The 15695-nt window shown below is 44.9% G+C and overlaps 2 protein-coding genes across 9 annotated transcripts; both read right to left on the reverse strand.

Moving 5' to 3' along the window:
• Positions 1-69: 69 nt before the first annotated feature.
• Positions 70-3123, reverse strand: LOC124316389. Its single transcript, XM_046782346.1, has 2 exons — positions 2661-3123; positions 70-2477 (listed from the first exon to the last, which is right to left on the reverse strand). The coding sequence occupies exons 1-2, from the start codon at positions 3121-3123 to the stop codon at positions 70-72; spliced, it is 2871 nt and encodes a 956-aa protein (XP_046638302.1).
• A 3612-nt stretch (positions 3124-6735) lies between these two features.
• On the reverse strand, positions 6736-15643 carry LOC124314131 (nuclear receptor coactivator 6-like). 8 transcript variants are annotated; one of them, XM_046779226.1, is made up of 14 exons: positions 15627-15643; positions 13841-14070; positions 13144-13771; positions 12852-13077; positions 11807-12779; positions 11510-11740; positions 10760-11449; positions 10481-10675; positions 10127-10327; positions 9336-9898; positions 9084-9264; positions 8760-9014; positions 8404-8682; positions 6736-8342 (listed from the first exon to the last, which is right to left on the reverse strand). In XM_046779226.1, exons 3-14 carry the CDS (start codon positions 13757-13759, stop codon positions 8022-8024), a joined length of 4731 nt encoding a protein of 1576 aa, XP_046635182.1. In that variant the 5' UTR covers positions 13760-13771; positions 13841-14070; positions 15627-15643; the 3' UTR covers positions 6736-8021. The 8 variants fall into 8 exon arrangements, with proteins under 8 accessions (XP_046635182.1, XP_046635154.1, XP_046635191.1 ...); XM_046779198.1 differs by lacking the exon at positions 15627-15643 and adding an exon at positions 15280-15397; XM_046779235.1 differs by lacking the exon at positions 15627-15643 and adding an exon at positions 14810-15262 and having other exon boundaries at positions 11807-12776.
• Positions 15644-15695: the final 52 nt, after the last annotated feature.

Here is a 15695-nt window from a genome sequence, read left to right on the forward strand (position 1 = left end):
TGTTGAGTGACAAAGGCACACGAAAAGCGAATTTGTGAGACAGCAAAACAGTAAGAAAATAAAACAAATTTATTCTGGGTTATTTTCAAACCATTGATCTTGTGTAACCTGACACAACATATTTAGCCGTCTTTCTTCCATCTTTCTAGCAAATAACCCATCGCCAGTCGATATTTTCAATGCTCTTTGATAGTCAAATGGCAAGACGGCCAAATCACTAATGTGTCTTACCCTTGAAAGAGCGACGAAAGTCAGGCCGGCGGTTTCTTTGGGACCGATGTCTACAACAGTTTTGCCTAGAGTTTCTCCTTGAGATTTCCATACGGTCATCGCATAAGCCAGGCGAAGGGGAAACTGAATCCGGACGGCTCTCGTGTCATCAGACCGTATGGATATTGCCGGGATTGGTATACAGTTGTGAGTTGAAATGCCGTTATTCATGGTTGTAGAGAAGAATTGAGGACCGGTATAATCAGGCCATCTAACAACGATGAAATCAGGCAGATCAACATTGGGCTGTTTGGAATAGACGATGTCAACCACGGTACCTCTGGCACCATTAGTGAGACCCACATCCGTGTTGATGTTGGATGTTAACGTTACTTGGGCTCCAATCGCAAGGTACAGTTCAACTTCAAGCCCTCGAAACTGATCAGATGGCTTTGACTTGCCACTTGAAGGCACATTTACCGACCGTAGTAGGGTGATTGGCATTTGAAGTTGTGGTAATTTAAAGTAATTCCTGCGATTAACAGCTTCGTTGGTGGCAAACAAGTAGGTCGCATCTTCAAAATCAGTGCCAAAGTTGGCAATGGCTTCCGGATTCCTTGCTTGAAGGAATTTCCACTGGTCTATGGAACAGTTTCCCTCTCTCAAAGAGTTGAGTGTGTCCAGGAATGTTTGCTGGTCAATGTCGCCATCTTCTACTTGTTGTCGTCGAACTTCTGTCAACTTGATGACGGATTGGAAAGCCAAGTAAGCGGCCCGACCCTCGTTGGCAAACGGTGCTGTTGATTGGGAATAGAGGGAAGGAGCAGCCACAGGAGGAAGCTGAGCTGGATCTCCAACCAAAATAACAGTCAGCCCACCACAAAAAAGGTTGTTGCCTTTAGCTTCACGAAGACGAGCGTCAATTTTTCCAAGCATGGTCAAGCTCAACATTGAATATTCGTCAATTATGATAATTTTAACATGACGAAATTTCTCTTGAAGAGCTGCCAGTTTCGCTCCATTAAGAGGGCCAAACTTTGTGCCTTGGCCTTTTTCTACTGGAATTTGAAATATCTTGTGCAAAGTTTCACCGCGGATGAGATGGGCAGCTTTCGCGGTGTAGGCCGAACGGACGATATGTTCTTTAGGGACAGCACTGGAAATTGCTGAAATAGTGAAGGTTTTGCCAGTACCAGCTGTGCCATTGACGATCAATAACAACTGTTTCCGAGATTGCAGAGCCTCAACAACCATATCGAACCACATTCGTTGTGAACGATTCAGTTGACTGGGACTGACAAACGGTAAATCTGTAGAATCAGTGCCGAGATCTCTTCCGTTGGTTAGATGATTAACCACCCAAGTGCTTCCACAGGCCAATTCATGTGGAGTGTAATGAAGCTGAAGACTAGTCAGCCAAGGGAAAGAACGGTCAATCACAGGTAGATCAGAACGAACTTCTTGTTCGCCAGCAGGTCGCATACCGACCGCTTGCTGCCATTCAAGTTGATTAAAGTTGTCGTTTTCAATGTTGTCTTCTTCCTGGAGGTCATCAGCTGCCTGATCTAATCGACTTTGTAATTCTTCGTCTAAGTTGAAATATTGACGCAGTTCCTGAGCTGCAGTCAATCGAAAGTCTTGCCATTGGCGTACGACAAGGTTGTCATCCAAAAGCATTGGAATAGATGATTCCGTCCATGGGAAAAACTTGATTAGCGAATATCGGCAGAACAGATGGTAGGTAGCTGACGTAGGAGAATTTCGATGCACCGGGAATGTCAAAACAATGGTCTTGTCCGGCTTGGGATTATTTCTAAGATTCCCTTTGACGACAGTGAAGTGACGACAAAACTCGATAAAATTGGGTTGATCAAGATTCCAATTGGGGTAGGTGTTTTGTTCAATGTAAACATGACGTTTGGCAAAGTAGGTAAGCAGAGTTGGTCGAGTTTCCAACTCACCAGTCGTTGGATTTCTGAAGACTTCGTTTACAGTCAGGTCCAAAGAAACGTTGACGTAATTGAAGGATGATTCACAGTGGTGGCCGGAAAACAAAATGCGCGACGCTTCACCTTTCCCGATGTCACGATGGCCAATGGAACGAATGATAGAGGAGCGAAAAGCGGAGCCAGCATTATCTGTGACATCAGCCTTGTTGATAATCGTTTTGATCACTTGCTGTAAAGTGTTTCCAGACCGCTCTTGTTTGCTAGCATACTTGACCATGTAGTTCATTGCAGCGTGATGATCAAGAATGAGCTGAAGATCTACATTGGCACACCAATGTTCCAACATTGATCTGTTGTGAACATTCATGTACTTGTCGTTTCTTTTGAGAACAATTTTCGCACGAACAGAGTCTGTGTTTCCGATTTTTTCAAAAACTATTCTCGATTCACTAACTAGATCAAAAGGAAAGTGGAAACGACATTTGCCGTCCTTCGATTTACAGTAACCGTCTGGTCGACAGACGTGACGTTGAACACAGTTTGCCAATCTTTCGTAGAAGTCGTCCATGGCTGCTCCATCGTTCAAAATTGACGAGACATTGCTTGAACACGGATGGGGAACTGGTACTTCAGCATTGAACGGGTTGACTGGATCAGACCGAGTATTACAGGCACACAACAGAGTATCGGCATACTTTAGAACCTTGAGTTCTGCAAGAATGCCGGCTTCAACTAGATCTTGCTTTTCTTGGACGTCTTGTTCGCTAAGGTTTGCTGTGTACTGTGGATCAGCTAGTTTTTGCGCCATAAGTCGGCCAGCGTAGACTTTAATCATTAGGTCGGCAATCCCCGGGTCGTTTTTGAGCTTTACAACACCGTGGGCATGAATGGCTGTTCTTGATTGCCACTCGAAACGATACCAAAACCATTCGAGATCCAAGACACCACCGAAAAAATGTTTCATGAAAAGACGTAATTTTTCGGAAAAGTACCAGTCTGCTAGATGTAAATTTGCATTTGTACTCTGGTAGCGAAGTTTTGGTTCAGCTGAACCGTTGGGCATGAGACGATGGAGGTCGTCCCAGTGATTGTCAGCAAAGCTAACAGTAAAAAAAGCCGTGCCAAGACCTTTCTGTTGCATTATAGCCTCTAATTCTCTCCGACGCTTGCTCCAGTAGGCGTCACTGCCAGTGACATTGGCTGTATAGGAGTACATTTTGCTGATGACCGAGTCAAGTTGACCGTTGGCAGCCATAGCCTTAAGTTCCTCCATAGACAATGCAGCTTCTTCGGGATTTTGTCTCAGAAAAACGGAACACTGCCCAAGGGCTCGATGGCGTCGTATGCGATCAACCGACCAAAAACAGAAGCGCTCATGTTCAGCAAACGGATAATACAAATACCCGTTTGGATGAGATTCGTCGGGTTCCTTTGTACAATCAATCTCGGCATATTTCATTAAGTGGTTAGAAGCAACGAGTTCGGATAGGTCTTGTCTGCGACCTTTCTTTGTTGGGTCAGCTTGCCCAAGAGGAAACAACTTGATGAAAGCCAGAGATGCAAGACCAGACATGACCTCAAATTCGTTGATAGGCTCAGTTGAAATTGTTGGCCAATTAACCGGATCGAGCGCATTTAATATTTCATTTTGTTGAGGAGGCCTGATGTTGTTTGAAATGACGAAAGCGACATCAGGAGGTTGTGGCTGATCAAGAATGTCTTCTGATGGAACATCCCTTGTCATGGCTCCTTCGTCAGTGACATTCAATTCATCGTTGTCGCTGTCCATCGTCGGAATATTTAACAAAGGTCCATCTTCGGGCAGCAAATCACAGTTGGTCTGGCTAAAAGTGATACGATGTGAAGCAAAGCCTGGATGGTTCTGAATGAGAAATCGGCCAACTGCTTCAACTCGTTTACGGCAAACTTTGAATTCGGCACAGGTGTTGTCCACACCTCTCCTTCTTATGACGAGGCACGGAAGTTGCTCTGCTGTGAGAGGAATCTCTCTGATGAATCCGGCTACGTCTTGTTTGAAATTTGCCACGTAGCCACGAGAAACATGTCCACCAGAAGGTAGCCGGAAGACAGACATGATGGAAATTACTGGCGAGAGAAGCATTTCTTCAAGAGGAGTAAGTTCCCGAAAGTGCTTCTGAATTGCTAGTGGAATAGATGAAAAATCACGCACCATATCATTTTGAATGCCAAAAGGGTTGAATTCCGTAAGTTTCTTGCAACGGCAGCAAATGTAGGGATCGACAATTGCATCTGTTGTAGGCCACAATTCTCGACAGTGGAGGCAATGCTGCTGATTTAATTGATGCAATTCAGAATGGAATTTTTTCATATGCTTGTCGACGAAAGGTTGCTTATGAAGCGGTCCATTGACGGAAGCATCAAAAACATCTAGATATTCTTCTTTGGAGATTTGACGGGTTTCCCTAGATCGTCGTTGAATACTTGCATTACTTTGTCGCCTATCGTTAGCTTCATCTTGGGTTTCATTGGATATTCTGGCGGCAAATCGAGCAGCGGAAGCAGCAAGTCTAGCAGCAGTTTGTTGAGGACACTCGGCTTCTCTGTCGAATGTATGCCTCAGAGCATCTTCAGCACGGCGATTAACAGTCTGTTGTTCAGACTCGGCTGATCGTACTGCAGAATTCCTGAGAGCATTTGCTTCAAGTCGAGCACACCGCTGAACTTCAGACTCGGCTAATCGTGCTGCAACATTTCTAGCAGCATTTGCTTCAAGTCGAGCACAAAGCTGTACTTCGGACTCTGCTGATCGTGCTGCAGCATTCCTAACAGCATTTAATTCAAGTCGAGCACACCGCTGAACTTCAGACTCGGCTAATCGTGCTGCAACACTTCTAGCAGCATTTGCTTCAAGTCGAGCAAAAAGCTGTACTTCAGACTCGGCTGATCGTGCTGCAGCATTCCTAACAGCATTTGCTTCAAGTCGAGCACAAAGCTGTACTTCAGACTCGGCTGATCGTGCTGAAGCATTCCTGACAGCATTTGCTTCAAGTCGAGCACACCGCTGTACTTCAGACTCGGCTGATCTCGCTGCAGCATTCCTGACAGCATTTGCTTCAAGTCGAGCAAACCGCTGTTCTTCAGATTCCGTTGCTCTACGTTTGGCTTGCCTAGCTGCAAGTTCATCCTTTCGTTTTCTCTTAGAAGACATTTTGACGTTCGATAATCCGGGAATAGATTTGACTATTGCTTTTGGTGTGGTAAAAAAACAATCAGGCAGAAACGGTATTTTTGTGTGGTAAAAACAGTCTGACAGAAACGATGTGTGTTTGGCACCCTTTAAAATCAATTTGTTTTTTTTTATGGTAAAACAATCGATATTCTGGGAATAGAAATCATCAAAGTGATGGAGCAATGTGATTTCTTGTTTTCTTTGTGTGGTAAAAAAAACAATTAGGCAGAAACGGTGTTTTTGTGTGGTAAAAACAGTCTGACAGAAATGGTGTGTGTTTGGCACCCTTTAAAATCAATTTGTTTTTTTTATGGTAAAAACAATCGATATTCTGGGAATAGAAATCATCAAAGTGATGGAGCAATGTGATTTCTTGTTTTCTTTGTATGGTAAAAAAAACAATCAGGCAGAAACGGTGTTTTTGTGTGGTAAAAACAGTCTGACAGAAACGGTGTGTGTTTGGCACCCTTTTAAAATCAACTCGAGTCGAATCACCCTTATATAACCTCGTATCAACACTTTCTTTCGCAATTGCAATCCTGTGGGATTTTTCTGTCACAGTTCAATATCCTTGCAAGTTATTTTCGTTTAGTTTGCTCAACTCAAATGTTCCTATTTTTACAAATAAAGTTCAATAATTGAATTTAAAAATAACCATTTTTTAGTCAAATAACTGCAAAACATAAATGCAAATCTGGTTGTTGCGTCATGGATGGGACATCAAAGATTGCGTCATCACGGCGATACTACGGACATCTGGTGGTGATTTGTTTGGGCGGAATATATTCGTAAAATTATTTTACTCATGTTTAACCATCCATTACGAATATATTTCAATAAAAATTATTCGACGAGAAGGATGAATTTTTAACTTAACACTTTAAATAAATGACACTTACATATGTAGTGGAAAGTGAAATTTAAACCTAAGGTGAAAAGTTGTAGTCGCCACCGCCAGATGTCACTAGTCGTTAAGCAATTATTTTAACAGTTTTTCATTAATTACAGAAGAACTAATTAAGTAAATGAAATTATTTTTGTTCTGGTCGCACCGCATATTTTTTGTCTAATTTTTAAGACCAAAAAGTCTGAAATGTGTCGTAAAAAGCCCGAGCTATGGAGCGTTACATACATACATACATACATACATACATACAGACAAAGTGACATGGCTTTTTTTTTTCTGCGTATGCGATTATTAGCTTCGCCCTTCGGGCTCGCAATTATTGTGTATAATTCCTTACAAAAGAGAGAACAGCGAACAAGTTCTTACCTTTTTATTCGTTGTTTACGTCTGAAAGTCTTTTGCTAAAGCATTGCCAGTTCTCAATGAAATAAAAAAATTAACCAAAAACTAGCGAATTATTTTGAAATTCATTCAAATTTTTATTATGAATCAATATATAAGTATGTACAAGGGGGGCGGGAGCAAATGTTTTTATCATGTAAGTAGAAGACGACCATTCTGATATCCCAAATACTCAATTGTGCTGCAACACACTCTCAATTCGACACTAATAATAAAGTCACAAATTATGTACCAGCAGCATCAGCAGTCTCAGCAGCAAAAGGAAAAGGGAGATAGAGGGAAGTTGGATATAGAATGTTTTTTAAATATGATCAAACGATGTAAAATCGAACAGGACATACTTTCTCACACACAATCAATATTACCCACACGCAAAGTTTAAAAAAGAGGACAGGAGGTGGTGGCAAATAAATTAAAAATCTAAAAAAAAAATATGTTTTTTCTTTTGGACAATCTCCTCCTTTTGATGGGAATTTGAGGGCGGCTCGGGCCATTTAAAAAATGCATGCCTTACTTTGTTTACTTTAGATTTTTTTTTCTTTTAAACATGTAAACACTAGTCGTAAGCGGTCGAATGATGATCACCATCATCCGAACGCGGGAGTAGAGAGACGCTGGAGGACATGCAGGGAAAAATACAATTGAAAAAATAATAATAATAAATGATGTAATTGGGTGGAGTGGTGATTTTTTTTTCGCCCTGAGACGTAGGCTCACATTAGAGGGGGAGAAAAGGAAAAAAATAATTAGGCAACAAAACCCAACAACAACAAAAAAATCCCTCAAAATTATTCGCTATCAAATTTTTGAAAAAATTAAAAAAAACAAAAAAAACACACAAAGAACAAGATTGAGCTCTCTAGCTTTAGGTTTCACTTATTTAAGTGGTGTTTTGTTTTCAATGTTTTTTCACGGGGGGTTGTGTTGCTCATCATTTACATACAAGGTGAAAGGAGATATTATGTCATTTCTTCACATTTTAGAGATCACATGAACCGTTATTTTTGTTTGTTTTGCTTAATTGCACCCAAACGTGCAGGACCCTATTTAAAGTTCATTCAATATTTTTGTTTTTCGAATTAGAAAAAAAAAAAAACGAAAAAATTCCTTTTTTACTATGACACAATAAATTTCTTTCAAAGAACAACCAATGGGGGTCGTTTGTTTCTGAGGGATTATTGTGTGTGTGTTTTTAAAAATGTTTCTTCTATAACCTCTCTTTCTCCCATTTCTTTCTGAATAAGGCTTCCGACCATTCAAAGGATACCCAATCTCCCGTGACCGCCGGTTACATATGAGGAGGGACAACAACAACAATGCTTAATAATCAATTCTTCGTCTTTCACAGAATACTATTGACAGCTTCATTGAGAGCCAGATCCACCTGCATTTCGCTGTTATTGCAAAACTGTTCACCGTTTTTCAATGGCGGCGGGAATCCTCCTCCTCCTCCTGCAGCACCACTGGCCTCGTAATTGGCAGAAGATGAAGACGCAACTGCGCCAATTGCGGCAGGATGGGCCGCATTGTTGGCCAGGTGTTGGAGATGCGGCGGGATGACATCGTCGCAGCCGTTGAGTCTCAACAAGTCGTCGATGGCATTCTGCATTTGGGCTTTGATATCTTCGTCGTAGATGACGCCGCCTTCCTCTCCATCAAATCCCTGCCATCAAAATGTTCCTTACAAATCTGGCACGCCTTCAAAAGTGAAACGGGAATCTCACCATGTCGTCGCGATCCCTGGCATCCGGGTAGAGTGCCAGCTCTCGCTGGATCGCCTCCCATTCGTCGTAAGGTTTGGACTCGATGGTACTGCCAGTGAGTCCGGCCATGGCCGAGTCGTTTATCGAGACGGAATGGTTCATCTCGAGGGACTCTCTGATCCTGCCGTTACTTTTGACGACGTCCTCCACCATAACTCGAACTTCTTTGTACTCTTGTGGTATCTGCAGTTCAGATTTGTAGCCTTCGCCCTCCTTCCTCGTAAACTTCAGCAACGCCATCTGTTAAATAATTTGATCAAAAAGGTTAAAAATAAAATACTAAAGCAGACGCCAGATAAATTCGTGTCTAAAAATACTTTTGGCGTCAGTTTCAGATCTTCAGAAGGGGAATCTCTGCGGCCATTGACAATGTCGTTGGTGGCCACGGGAGTAGTAGTGGCAGTGGCACCGGAGGTGGTTGGCTCCGATTTCACGGGCCAAACGGGAGTCAGTTGCAATTCTTTGGCTACGCGTGTTTCCTCTTTCAGCCGTTCCAGTGACTGTTTCTCTTCACCAGCAAACATCCTCTCCACCATCACGTGTTCGGAAGTAGGAGCCTCTTTTGTGCTCTCCTGTTTAAAAACAACAAAAATCAATTACTCTGGCCGGATGCTGGATGGAATAAATACTAAACTACTAACCATGAGAAGAAGATAATGATATTTGTTAATCATCTGGTGGAATTTGGAGAGCAACTGTTGAGCGTGAGTTTCTAAATCCTCTTCTTCCTTTTCCAGCTCCTGCGGAGTGGGACCCAGTTCGTGAAAGACGTGATAACGCACCAACCTCTTACAGGCATTCGTCTTATTCTTAAATGGGGTCCTGCAAATCCCACAGAGACTCTCACAGTTAATCGCATCCACAAAAAGCAGCCGAATCTATTGTGTACTCACTTGCAATCCGGCGCTAGAGCTCCGCTTTGATCGGTCTTCAGTTGGTGCTCAAACAGCGTGCTCTTACTTATGCTCGGCTTAGGAGGTGCAGAAGGAGGGGCCGGCCGCTTAGTTCCTCTGGCCGGTGTAGCATTACTTCGTCCGGCTTCTGCTGATGGAGCCGGAGATGCTACCGCCGTTGAGCTGTTGGTTATTGTAGTTGAGCTGCTTGTGGCGCCAGTGGAAACAGTTGGAGAAGCTCCTCCTGCTCCGTCCATTGTCGTGAGTATCAGCGTGCCCATCGGAGATTGAATGGTCGACTGGGTCGTCGTCACGCTAATAACATTGACGTTATTAGTGACGGTGGCCGTGCTGCAATTACTGGAGGCCGCTGGAGTGGAACACGAAGTAGAGATGGACGCTGACGTTGACACGGACACTTGATTTGATTGCTGCGAATTGGGAGTATTGTTGTTTCCAGTAGCAACGACACTAGTGGTCGGAGTCGCAGCTCGTAGCTGGGCGGCTGTCGGTTGAATTTGCCGCAATCCCGCCTGTTGATTCGACGCGTTTGACGTCGTCATCTTTGAACGAAAACAAGAAAATGATTAATAGGAATGAGTGACAGATTACCAACGAAATTGCAAACTAATCAGCCACCCAGACATAAATATAAGCTCAAAAAAGAAAACGAGATGAGGACAAAATGGGGAAACTTTGATGGATGCAATTGATCAATAAAACAGCCGAAAAAGAGTAACGAAAAGCCAAAACAAAAATAGAAGTGAGAAATTGTCAGCTTGAAAAAATACCCTTGAATTTTTATCGGAGACGGGTTGGCGGAGAAGGTTAGCCAGGTGCGTATTTTGCTGGATGTTAGCCGGCACATTAGCCACTTTGCCTTGAGACCTCGACACGTTGGTGGGGCCAGTGTTGGGAGGGACAGGCTGAACAACAGACACTCCGCTCTCTGGAGCAGGAGGGGCAGGGGCGGCAGTAGTAGGAGTAGGATTCTGGAAGGAGGACACAAAAGCACACGTGGACAGGGAGGATAAGAAAAAATAAGGAACCAAATCAAATCAACAAACAAACAATCAATCATAAAAATGTGCTAACATGCTCAAGAAAGAAAAAAAACAAACAATTGTTTTACTCCAGCAACTTACGAATGGAATGCCCTGGGCATGCTGGCCCGGAATGGTGGGAACTGGCTTTCCCGTCGCCAGTATCTTTTGGTGATGTTCAATGAGCTTCTGCAAGAGAGAAGTATCCTGAGGAGTAGGATCTTTTTTGGACGTCAGGTACTGGATTTGGGCCTGGATGTTGCGCAGATTCTGGGGGAACGAATTATTGACAAATCGCTAGAAATTAACACACCAATACTCTCGGTAAAAATTAACATTCAAGGGACCAGACAACTTATTGATTATTTTTCGAGATCCTACTTGTTGATTCTGAGGAGACAATTTGATCGTCTGCACTCGGGGCACCGAGCCCGTGTGGGCTGGAGTCGTTTGTCCGGTTGCATTCGTTCCGGCATTCGCTCCTGCCTTGACAGGAGGTGGTTTCTTCTTGCGCGGCTCGGGCTTTTTCTTGGGGGCATTGTTGTTGGTGTTGGCAGGAGCGGCTCTCTGGACAGGAGCCGCTTTGCTCTTGGTTTTCTTGGAATCCGACACTATCTGACTCCTGGCCAAATCCTCGAGGAACTCGTTCTGAAACCCGTGATTAGTCGAGTGCATCACTTCAGTCATTTGAGGAGGAGGAGCGGCAGGAGCCGCCACGGCTTGCGGTGCGGCCTGGAACACTTGAGTCGCTTGGGCGTCGAAAGGATTCGTCACAAACTGAACTCTCGGCTGTTGTTGGGCATCTGCGAAAGGCTCGCCCGTCAACTGGATCACTTGGCCGTTGCCCAGGGTCAGTGAAACGGCTGCAGCCGGTGCTTTCAACATGGTGGCTCCTTTAAGTCCATTGGCGAGCGAATCACTTCCTCCTAAGGCACTGGACTGTTCACTAGCCTGTTCACTCGGTTTGATAAAATTCCGCAACGTGTGAAGATCATCTTCAGACAAGGCCAGACCGTGTTGATGGAGCGTCTGAATGAGGTTCATTTCACTCAACATTGGTGCCAGCATCATCTAATTAAAAATGTTGATTAAACTCCTGGACCAAATTTACATTTAGCAATTTTTCATTACGTTATTTTCTTTGGTCTCTGTAGGCGGAATCGGCTGCTCCATCTGAATTTGGATCGGGAGTTGTTGCTGGATCTGCTGCTGCTGCTGCTGCTGAGGAGGTGGTGGTGGTGGCGGCTGCAGAGTCGGTTCATCATCCATAAAGAAAGATTCGTCGTCGTCAACAATACCCGTTTGTTTCAGCAGTTCAGCCAAATTGACCTGGACAGCTGGCTTCTTTTCTTCAACCACAACCTGTTGATTTTCACACACACCATTAAAACAATTTCTTTTATTTAAAAATTATCTAGACACACATACTTCTTCCTTTTTCTTCTTTGGCTTGGGCTTCTTCTTCGCGGGCGGCTTTTTATTGGGTGGGGTGGCGAATGTGGTGGATGGTGTTGTACTGTTTGTGTTGGTGTTGTTATCAACGACATTATCACTATTCGGGATCAACGTCGTAGCGGGACTGGATACCAGCCGGATATTGTCTTGTTGCTGTTGTTGCTGCTGCTGGGGTTGTTGAGTAAGGTTGTTGAGGATATGAGGTTGTTGCTGTTGTTGAGTGACAATGTGAGGCTGTTGCTGCTGTTGAATGACGTGATGTTGTTGGATAAATGCTTGTTGCCCAGGATGATTACGTAAGAAGGTAGCCGGTTGTTGCTGCTGCTGTTGCGTCTGTTGTTGAGGCTGATGCTGCTGTGGTTGCTGGACGGCCAGGAAGGCCGGTCCATTGGGCGTCTGAATCTGCTGTAGCTGGACAGTGCCCAGGCCAGGTAAAGTGACTAATCTTACCATGGGCTGGTGGTGCTGGGATATGGTAGGGTGGCAGGGGGGATTAGGGACGGCAGCCGCGACAGCAGTCGCCGGACGGTTGTTGTTGTTTGGGGCGAGATGGACGGTCTGACCAATCTGAGGTTGCATCACTATGCTCTGCTGCTGTTGCTGCTGCTTGGGAGGCGAGTTGGAAGGTACGGGAGGTCGGACGATCAGTTGGAAACCTCCGCTACCCTGCTGCTGAAGGAAAAACTGGCCTCCGGTTGGGGCCAGCGCTGGAAACATGGCGTTTCCTCCACCTGAGAAGACCAATGTACCCGTAGGCCCACCCGTACCCAATTGCACTACTTGGCCCGTCGCGTGTTGCTGCGTTATTTGCTGCTGGACGGGTTGTGGTTGTTGTTGGAGCTGATGCTGCTGATGTTGTTGTTGTTGCTGCTGCTGCTGTTGATGGTGAAGCTGTTGTTGTTGTTGCTGCTGCTGGACAATAACTGGTGATGAAGTTCTTGGGCTACTTTAAACGGGGAGAAAATGTAAACATTTTTTAAATTATTCTCTCTACAATCACTGGAATTATTTGACATACTTGACAGCATGAGCCTGTTGAACCGGGCCAGGGCTTGAGTTGTTTGCTGGCTTTGGCCTAAGCTGTGGCTGCTTGGAACGTGCAGCAGCCACAGGATGTCTCACTACCGGTTGGGAAGTTGTCGTGTTTGTTCCGGCTACTTGGGGAGGCGTGGCGGGTGGAGGAGCCGACACTATCTGAAGCACCTGGCCACCCGAAACGAGCTGCTGGACTTGTCCGACAGCAGCTAAAAGAAAATGGCCAACGATTAGAGAGAATGATGCAATCAAAATGGAAAGGAAAAATGACGTACTAGCGAGAGCCGGAATCGTGATGGTGCCAGCTGGCAACTGGACAGATTGGGTGTTTTGCCCTGTGTTGCCTGGACCTGGCCCAGGAGGGTAATTGATGGGCGATGCCACCGGTGTTGAGGACAAGGAGCCTGTCCTCTGTTGAGGGGAAGGAACTGCTCGGTAACTAAACTGTTGAGGACCGGGCGACGGAGCCGGTGCCGGAGAGGAGACCGAGTAAGAGGTGGCATGTCCAAGTGTATTGGGCGCCGGACTGGAGGCCAGCGAAGAAGGACTGGCGGCTGGTGGAGGAGCAGCGGGCGAACGAAGGATCACAGTCGCAGCCGGACTTGTACCAGGTGCCGGCGACCTGACGGGAACCGAGAACGGGGAATGTATCTGCTGTTGGTGGTGTTGTTGTTGTTGCAATTGCTGCAGCTGTTGTTGCTGCTGTTGGATTTGCTGTTGCAGACTGGCCAACTGCTGCTGAGTGATGGTATGGGTCGAATCCAGCGAAACACCACTGTGAGCGTTAGCAGCGTTGTTAATCCCACTCCCATTCCCTATTCCGCCCAGGAAACTTTCCAGGGCGTTGGGATCATTGATCACGTCCAACAAACGTTGCCCATCGTAATCCATATCCGTCAAGTCCTGAATGGATCGAATCAAGTCAGAATTATTGATCATGTTGTTAGCTCAACATTAGTTAATCAAGCCAACCTGAAACGGAAAGGAACAATTGATGTTCGATACAGGTGGCGCCGGTCACACATCCGTCAGGCCATAAGTTGGGCAAACCATGAACGTGCTCCTCCAAAATATATATCGACACGTTAGATTTATTTTCTATTGCTTATTCGACGATCAAGTGTGTGAGAAAAGTCCAATGTTGTTGGTTGTGAAGGCTCTTCCGACACAATTATGTAGAGCGCGTCTGTCGGTCACCACATCTGAAACGCAAACAAATGAACGAAATTGTGTTAACTGATCATCTTCTCGCGATAACATCCTCACAACAGCATTTTAGAAATTGGAATCGAATGGAATCGAGTTTCAAACATCCGGCCACTGGATTTTTAATGGCTAGTAAAAAAACGTGTAATGGGTTGAGGGGATATTCAATTTCGAAAAGAATAATCGTGGTAACAACAAAAACAAGCCGCCATCTTGGCGGCCGACGAATGCAAAACATAACAAGACGCAAATGTGATGGAATAACTAGACGATTTGGGTTGATTTTTCTCACTCGTGTGTGTTTTGATCGGGACTGCGCATGAGCGAAATAATAAAAAGGAAACCAAGGCAAACGGAGTAAAAGTTTCGGTGTTTTCTCTGACGACCCACTCAAGAATAAGCCAATGGGGGGAGCCTATACTACTGTCCGACAATGTATGGGGTCATCATTAAATAAGAAGCAAATCACTTGATGAACGAGACGATGATTTTCTTTCTACTATTATTAACGGAGGAGCAGCCGAATCGAGAGCAATGGCGTAGGTGCCCACGCTGGCAAACACGTACACACACAACACAACAGCCATTGATGTGGCAAGGGTATAGGGAATGAGCACACACACACAGAGTCAAGGCTCGTTGTTTAGACGGTGGGGTTGGTTAAAAAACTTAATTAAAACATGTTGAAAACACTGATCGAGTCGATGAAAATGAGCGAAACGGATGGAGGACTACCTTAGCGGCGCGGCACACGTGACCCTGCCCCCGAGAATTCCATCATTCGAAATAATATCCCTTTTTCTCTTTACACTAGCTCCGAGTAGTCGGTTGTAAGAAAAAAGTTAAAACCGCGACACATCCACAAGCCTTGGCTGGGCTGCTGCTGCTGCTGCCCAAGCTCCGCCCACTGTATAGCCCAACGGTTTCCCCCTAGTCTCGCCAGTCAGAACCTTTGGGGTTCTCTCCAACGAATTCACGGAGGGACTTTCTACAGACAATTTTCACCAGCACCAGCAGTACGGGGAGAAACGAATATGTTGACGTCACCAAGCCACCCCCCTCCAATGGACAACTGGACTCCACCCCCTCCTCTCTAGGCTTCTCGTTTCTCTGCTTCTCTCTCTCAGATGCCTCTTCGTTTAATGAGGTAACTTTTGCACCCACATCGTATACACACACACACGGAGCAACACGATTGTACACACCTAATACGATATACTGTTGCAATCAGCGAGAATTAATTACAAGCATTTTCTATACTAGTCACAATGCTTTCTTCGGGTGACGACGACGCCATTGACTGATTAATTTCGACTATCGGTTGCTAGATGGCATTGTGCGATTGTGGGCTCCCCCTATGTTTTTCTGATGACATTCTTTGGTTCATTTTTATTCATTTTTTTATTTAATCGCATCACTGTGGCTCTTTAATCAAAGCCGTGGGTTGTGATGAGGGGACCTTCCATTAATGTGCATCGTTCACGATTTACGTTTTACGTCAGCAACAAAATGTATGTTGGAAAAGGGGGCGGTACTAGAGGTTTTTACTCACTAGGTAGGTCACTACTCAATTCGTTGGCTATAATTTACTACAGAAAACTTTTAGACACCATGAAAAATT

This window comes from Daphnia pulicaria, chromosome 1 (genome assembly GCF_021234035.1).
Source record: "Daphnia pulicaria isolate SC F1-1A chromosome 1, SC_F0-13Bv2, whole genome shotgun sequence".
Classification (NCBI taxonomy): domain Eukaryota; kingdom Metazoa; phylum Arthropoda; class Branchiopoda; order Diplostraca; family Daphniidae; genus Daphnia; species Daphnia pulicaria.

Excerpts from the sequence above, each read along its gene's own strand:
- LOC124316389 (XM_046782346.1), bottom strand. The coding sequence starts at position 3,123 with ATGAAACATTTTTTCGGTGGTGTCTTGGATCTCGAATGGTTTTGGTAT. Across the intron at positions 2,478-2,660 it reads CTGTCGACCAGACGGTTACT|ATCTTCAGCTCATTCTTGAT; the intron begins GTAAATCGAAGG and ends GTGCCAATGTAG.
- LOC124314131 (XM_046779226.1), bottom strand. The coding sequence starts at position 13,759 with ATGGATTACGATGGGCAACGTTTGTTGGACGTGATCAATGATCCCAAC. Across the intron at positions 10,676-10,759 it reads TGTCTCCTCAGAATCAACAA|CGATTTGTCAATAATTCGTT; the intron begins GTAGGATCTCGA and ends GTTAATTTCTAG. Across the intron at positions 8,683-8,759 it reads ATCTGAAACTGACGCCAAAA|ATGGCGTTGCTGAAGTTTAC; the intron begins GTATTTTTAGAC and ends ATTATTTAACAG.